This window comes from Ctenocephalides felis, unplaced genomic scaffold, assembly GCF_003426905.1.
Source record: "Ctenocephalides felis isolate EL2017-DRISC unplaced genomic scaffold, ASM342690v1 CF-g0.4_SCAFFOLD_00664, whole genome shotgun sequence".
NCBI classification, from domain to species: domain Eukaryota; kingdom Metazoa; phylum Arthropoda; class Insecta; order Siphonaptera; family Pulicidae; genus Ctenocephalides; species Ctenocephalides felis.
In genome coordinates, this window is record NW_020536818.1 from 7501 (window position 1) to 15763 (window position 8263).

General features: G+C 26.9%; 1 protein-coding gene across 2 annotated transcripts in view; it reads right to left on the reverse strand.

Annotated features, from left to right (window-relative positions):
• The window catches only part of LOC113367095, a 12613-nt gene extending 7362 nt beyond the window's left edge, over positions 1 to 5251 (reverse strand). For both annotated transcript variants that reach the window (XM_026608733.1, XM_026608727.1), the window contains exon 1: positions 5105 to 5251. In XM_026608733.1, the coding sequence (XP_026464518.1) occupies positions 5105 to 5189 (85 nt within the window). In that variant the 5' untranslated portion in view covers positions 5190 to 5251. The remainder of the gene's footprint in view (positions 1 to 5104) is intronic.
• Between the last annotated feature and the right edge of the window lie 3012 nt (positions 5252 to 8263).

The window sequence follows — 8263 nt, forward strand, 5'->3', positions numbered from 1 at the left end:
AGATATATATATATATATATATATATATATATATATTATATTATTTACACTATATACATATATAATTATAATAGTACTAAAATATAACATATTTTAACAATCGCTATTTTGATGGCATTTAAATTTAATTTTGCATCTATATACACATACATGTTCATGACGTTTTATTTAATTATATCTATGAAGGGCATTGCGAGATCAAGGTCAACAATTATAAAAAATAAATAATCAATTTATAGAAAATAATATTGACCAAATACACATCAATGTCATTAGTTGTGTATGTTTGAGGTTATTATATGTTATTATATTGATAAGTGAAATGGGAGGTTATAAATATATTATCTTGCTAAAGATTTCATTTACCGTCTTTCAAGAGATAACACTGTACTTAAAAAAAGATAGAAAGTACAACATACTGTGAAATTAATTTGTTTACTGACACTTTAGTATGAATATCTAATTATAAACACAAAAGCATACTTGCGATAGTGTTTTATTACATGTCATTTATGATTATGAGTATGCATAGCACCTGGAAAAGGCACGTCAAGAAAAAGCTTGGCAATAGCTTGATGACACGAGAAAGAGATATTACTTGTACAAAATTATTTTTGAACCAATTTGGACTTAGAGCATACAACTATGAGTATCACCTTCTGAATCAAACGTCTTAAAAATTCAAAGATGTAAAAATAAATTAGTAATAGAAATTTTGAATGCATGAAATAAATAAAATGTTCCAAATTTTTTCACCCATAACTATGCCGACATCAGCACAGTAAAACCATCATTTTAATTTTTTCAATATACTTATTTTTAATAATTTTATTTTTTTTTTAAATTTATTTCTTTAGAGTGCAGGAAGATTTAGTAATTTCCCTGAAAGAACATGGTCATAAGCACATGCTATTTTTATCAAGAAATTGCAATGTCATATAATGCGTAAAAAAGGCTGTTTGCCAGCTCTGAACTATCTTACCGAGAAACCATATTATAGGATTATGCTAAAATTTTTAGTGTTTATAGCAAGAATGACACTGGAGAAAAACTAATCGTGCATGGCATTATGTCCCGTTTCTTAATGAAAAATAATCAAGGAATAAAAATAATCAACAATCAATAAAAATTGATCGTTGGCCGATAACAATTGTTTCTAATATTTTAAAATGATCTTTATAAATACTGTATACTGTATCATCATTCGTATTTTATGGGCGACAAATTTTTATATGTTTACAAAAAACATAAATAACCACACCTAATTGAGTCGCGAGTCTTATCTCGTATTTCTAAGGAAATAATAAGGCCTCTAAGTTGCAAAGTCAAAATTATTTAAGTCAAGTATATAAGTGAACTTTAAAATTTATGAAATTTGGAAATTTTTAGAAATACTTTGTACATTTTTGAAAATTTTAATAAAAACCAATATTCATTCTTGATATTTTTATAAAAAAAGAATTTTTTAAATTTTGAATTTTAAGGCTTATTAAGAAGATTGATTTTAATTTTTAACTTCCCGTAGGGTAAGTTATAGTAATCGCAAAAAAATCGAAAATGAAAATTTTTATATATCTTTACGTTTCAGAGGTTTCTGAACATTTTGGCATACCTTAGAAAAAATGGATGTATGTGTGTGTGTGTGTGTGTGTGTGTGTATGTATGTATGTATGTATGTATGTATGTATGTATGTGTGTGTATGTATGTGCGGATACAAATTTTCGTCGACGATTTCGGGAACACGGATCAACCGATTTGAATAATTCAAAAAACAATCGATTCGTATTGATAAGGAGACGTGCTGATTAGTTTTTGGCAAAAGCAGGTCTAGCCGTTCCGAAGATACGGGGCAAAAGTGCCAAAAACAGTACCCCGTTTTTAAGAGAACGGAGCCGTCCGATTTGAATAATTCAAAAAACATTTTACTTGTATTGACAAGATGAAGAATTGATCAAATTTTCATGAAGGCAGGTCTAGCGGTTTCGGAGATCTAATGAAAAAAGTAAAAAAAAATGCCATTCGGCGGTTAAAAATGATCATTAGACATATGCACATCAAATTGTCAGATATTTTATAAAGATTTTAACAATAAGTATAAATTTTTTTTACATTTCTGTGGGTTCCGTACCAATGCTTATGCGTTAGACGACGGCGCGGCACCTGCGAGCTTTGAAATTTCGTCTCTATGCAGTTCAAGCAGTGCGATTGCTTTGAAAAAAAGTTCAGAATTTTCAAAATATATCAAAATGAAGAAAACATTTTTTTTCAAAAAAATTGTTTGTTTTCAAAAAAAAATTTTTTTTTCAAATAAAAAATTTTTTTTTTCAAAAAAAGTATTTTTTTGTCAAATTTATAGTTTCTCAAATATCTATTTTTTTCGAAGTAAAATTTTTTCAAAAATGTTAATCGTTTTTAAAAAAATTATAATTTTTGGTACGGGAAGTTCCAGCAATTTGCCTTAAGGCACGATGCCCTAATTGCCTTAAGACAGAATTCCACTTACAGCTAGTTTTTTTAAATTTTGTTCTCTCGAAAACTGCATTTTACAGTATTTGCTCCATATCAGCAAAACGGCTAGAATCGCCCCTCCCGCAAAAACTTACAAGCGCAACTCGCAGTCAGTACAAATCGAACGGTTTTTAATCAATAAAGTCAGTTTATGCAAACTGCCAAAAAGTCGAGAATATTCGTTTAAATATATGAGTAAACTTTAAACTTGTATGCCAAAATGTTCAGGAGGACTTAAAACGTGATAAGTAAAAAAAATATTTTTGATCTTTTTGCGTTTACTATAACTTACCCTACGGAAAATTAATAATACGTCCAATTTAAAGTCATAATATGAAAGATAACAATGATCATTTTGCTTATAGCGATCATTACTTTTACATAAGTGAATAGTGTGAATTTCACTAATTTTATATGATATGTATATGTGTAAATAAATAGTAAGACGATACTTTTCATAGTCATATTTGTTGAAACTAAATATCTGATATAGAATGATTTAAAATCTGGACTTATTTTATATTTTAATACAAATAGTTAATTAACCGTACTATATTCATTACATTGATATTATGATGGTAAAATCTAATAAAAATTGACTCTGCCGTTTGTGTATTCTATTATGTTGTCAGATGGGGAGATCTTAGTTATTTAAATACTTAGCACCTTCATTCATGTTCGTTGATAGATTTTCTAAATAAATACTTAGAATTTGAATTCATCTGGGAATTATTCCATCCAAAATGAAGTACCTACTCACACATGGTCAGAAAAAGGAAAACAAGGAAACTAGCCTTGCAACCTTGCAAAGAAGTTGTTAGATCAATTTTATAAGAGAAAAGTTGAAAAATGATCATAATAAAAGATTTTAAGTCTACTAATAAGTAAAAGTCCATTTTATATTTTTTATCACTGATAAGAGCCGAATTACTGAACGTTGTTCTTAGATTTAATATTTTGTACTTTATAAGCAATTGATTTAATGTCTCTTGAAAATTATCAATCAAATAAAAAAATATTTTAAGATCATTTGATTTATTGTTTTGATTATCAACTCTATAACCATATAAAGTTTCATCATATTATTAGTTTTTGTAAGTTAATATGTAAATATTGGAGCAATAGCTTTATTGAAAATTTCATTGACTCGGCAAAATTTCTTGAAATAATTATATACTAAATTCGTAGCGTCATATACGAGTATACATATATATATATATATATATATATATATATATATATATATATATATATTATAGAATTTTATGATATGAGTGGAACGAATATTAATTGTTTAATATGAACAAAACAGCACTCAGATTTGTTTAACACAACTTTATTTTATGATTACAGACGTTTCGAGACCATGGTGTGTCTCATCTTCAGTGTAATTTCAAAAACAGTTACTTATATACTACACATTCTTTAATAATTTATTTAAATTTCATTTAATTTTTGATATACAAAAAACACCAACTATTCCTTGCAATGCTTGACACAGTACTAAAGAAACATATAACACTTACAGAAATATTCTAAACAAATTTGAAGTACTTATCTAGATGGAGACAGAATGGGTATCATTATAATGTAAACAAAGGAGTGCTATCGCATACAAAAATCGATAAAATGAAAAAAACAAATTAATTTATTGAAAAGAATAAGATAAATGAAAAAATTTATAAATTATTATGATGTTTATATAAGTGTCATGTAAAATATTTGTGTCGGTTCTTAGATTTATGCTATTGTTAGTCCGAACTATTAACATTGATTCTGCCATGCTCCGTTTAAATAAGTCTTTCTCATGGAATAAAATTTGGGGTTTGTCAAAATCAAACTTATGGTTGTTGATATTAGCATGATCCACAAGTGTACTTTTAAATTTTTTATACTTTTTAAATAAAGTATTAAAGAATGTGTAGTATATAAGTAACTGTTTTTGAAATTACACTGAAGATGAGACACACCATGGTCTCGAAACGTCTGTAATCATAAAATAAAGTTGTGTTAAACAAATCTGAGTGCTGTTTTGTTCATATTAAACAATTAATATATATATATATATATATATATATATATATATAATCTCAAACTATAATAATCTCAAACTATATAAGGCAACTGCATGTTTGATATTAGAAGTTAAATTAATTCCATCAAATTAAATAGAGATAAATATTATTATATATATTGTATTTAGTGGATATTTTGTTTATTTGAAAACGCATAGTTAATTTAACTTCAGACTAAAAGCTGCAACAAATCTTACATTGTACAATGTGTTTAAGATTTGTTGATGATATACGTATATCATATTTTAAATTTATCTAAAAATTGAAAAAAATAATACTTAAAATTTGCGGAAATAATTATAATTAAATTAAAAATGTGTTATTAGTGAAGAAAATAATAGGCGGTCAATACATCAATCAATCATATTATCACATTCGTTATCCACAGTGTTTTAGCATAAACATATATTCAAGCTTAAAAATTAATTTAATTAAAATATTCTATAAAATTAAATAAAATACAATTATTAAAATATTTTTAACAATATAATAAATAAAATTATTTAAATATAATAATTACCTGCAATTACCGGATTACACGAAACCGTTTTAAAAAATAACAACATTCCCAGGGAAGCCGCGAGAACAACCATTGTGACCGCCATGGCAAGAATATTTTATCACTTTTCAGTTAAGTATCACAATCTCAATTAATTCAGGCACAAAATGGCAATCACTAATATAGTGTGTTCGATTCAAATTGTTTTGTTTAATGAATTGTTATTAACTTGTTCAACAATAACTTCCATGCCTTATTTCATGTCAACTCTGACTGTCGAACCTTGATCACACGCCAGATCATTTGAACAGGTCTCTCTCTATAAACAAGTTAGCTTCTTCTTCGCTTCTCAAACTTTCACATCAGACAAGCATTTCACTTATTATCATACATGAATTTGATTATTCGCAATAAAAAGGCGTGTTTACGTGAAAAAAAAGAATTATCATAGAAGCAAGTCCATGATAGATCGATTATTGAAGTGATCAGAATATAGTGATAGAACGTGGTGACAACCAGATTTTTTATGGAATTAATAATTCTTATATTATTTAGTTGCGTTAATTGTACAAATTTGATGTAAATGAAAATATAGTTTCATGATATATATATATTATATATATATATATATATATATATATATTAATTAAAGCTATTAAAGAGTGTTGCACCTGAAGCCACAAGGTCAATTGTACTAATTTTATTATTTTTATATATAAATAGAGTTTTGACACATACGTATCAAAATTACACTTTGTACAAATAAATGAAAATGAATTTTTAAAACAAAGTTTTATTGGCTTGCGTATTTGCTGTGCGAGTCGGCGGCCTAATACAATTAGCAAGAATTTTTTATACGGGAAAACTCAACTTAACGCAATACATCATTTACAATTTCTGAGAATTAAAAATCAGAACTAATGGTGCATGGCATCGTGAAAATTGCTGGAACTTCCCGTTGCCAAAACATCGTGCCTTAAGGCAAATTGCTGGAACACCCCCCCTACCAAAAATAATTTTTTTTAAAATATTCATATTTTTTTAGCACTATGAAAAACTGATTTCTGAGATTTTTAATATTTTTGAATAAAAATTGACCATTTGAAAAATTTGCTTTTTTATGCCTTGAAATATTTTGTAAGTTTTGAAATTTTTTTCAAAGCAATCGCGATACATAGAACGAAATATCGAAGCGCCGCGTCGAAGTATTATGGATAAACATTGGTACGGAACCCATAGAAAAGCAAACAAAATTTGTTTTTATTACTAAAATATCTATAAAATATGTAATAATTTGATGTGTATGTGTCTAATGATCATTTTTGTCGAAAAATTCAAATAGAATTTTGAAATTTTCTCGTTTAGCCAAATACAAATAAAATGTTTTTTTAATCTTTCAAATCGGACGCCCCGTTCTCTCAAAATCTCAATTTCCATTTTTGGCACTTTTTGGCCCATATTTTCGTAACAGCCTGATCTGCCTTTACCAAAAACTAATCAGCACATCTCCTCATTAATAAGAATCGAACGTTGTTGAATTATTCAAATCGGTTAATCTGTGTTTTCAAAATCGTCGACAAAATTTGTATTTCCACACAGACACACACATACACATACACATACAGACACAAATACACGTTTTTCTAAGGTATGTCAAAATGTTGAAACTTCTGAAACAAAAAAGATATAGGTATACAAATTATACTATATTTATATTATATTGATTACTATAATTTACCCTATGGGTAGGTAAAAATAATCATATAATTGAAATTTTCCAATTTATCTTCTTAAGTCACTACGAAAAGTTACTTATTGGGAAACATATCTACAAGATAATTCAACACATTCAAGTAGAATTATTAGTTTCCATTATTAAAAAGAATTATATTTATTCCATTATTATAAGAATAAGAGCATTTAAAATTTTTGTTTCCAGCTGCATATTTAATATTTTGTACTTTTATTATAAATATTTTTATCGCTTTTTAATTTACAATTACAATTGAGTAACTTTGGCGCAACAAAAGTCGCTTTTTCAACAATCAATCATAGAAATCATGAACCCAAAACATAATTTGTCATCCAGTTTTCAAAAACTATTACTAATTGCTTAATTATAAAACTTGCAGAAGAGACAATTCGCTACAGACATTTTAATACGTGGCAAAAATATCGACAAGAATTTTTGAATTTTAAAATTAAAAGTCCAATTTGAAAAGTTTAGCTTAATATCACGGATTCCAGAAAACTGAAAAAAACTTATTTTTATTTCAAGCAAGTTATTTATATCTAGTAGTAAAATGGTTTATCTTCAATATGTTATATATAATAAGTTATATTTTTTTCATTTAAGCATATTTATTTTTGCACAAAATACTTGAAAAGTTAAAATAGTTTGAAGTAGAATACAGGATATTGAACATGATGGCATGGATCTAAAAATTTGAGAATAAATTATGCATATGCTATTTAATTTATAAAAAATGCGACAAAAAAAATTTTTGTCATTCAGAAGACAATTTTTGCACTTTGATCTTCGTATCTTTAAAACCACTGCATTTGACTTTGCAAATATGTAACTAATAAATTCAAAACAAATGTTGTTGAAAATTATTCAAATCTGTTGATATATTCTTTTACAAACTTAATGACATTATTTATCATTTTTATCCCTCAAACCGTCATACAAATACATTTTTTTTTAACTTTCCGTAGGATAAGTTATAGTAATCGTCCACAAATCGAAAATGAAATATTTTATATATCTTTATGTTTCAAAGGTTTCTGAACATGTTGGTATACCTTGAAAAAATTGAAGGGTGTATATGTGTGCATGTAGTATGTATGTATGTATGGATACAATTTTTCGTCGACGTTTTCGGAAGCACCGCTCAACCGATTTGAATTAATCAAAGATTATTCGATTCCTATTGTTAAGGAGACGTGCTGATTAGTTTTTGACAAAGACAGGTCCAGTCGTAAAAGTACAGAGCATCCGATTAGCATGATTCAAAAAACATTCCATTTGTACTTACGTAATAAAGAATTGATTATGTTTTTGAAAAGGCAGGACCAGCGGTTTCGGAGATCCAGAAATAAAAGTTAAAAAAAAATGCCATTTGGCGGTCGAAAATCAGATATTTTGTAATTAAAATCAATCGATATGAATGAGTATCA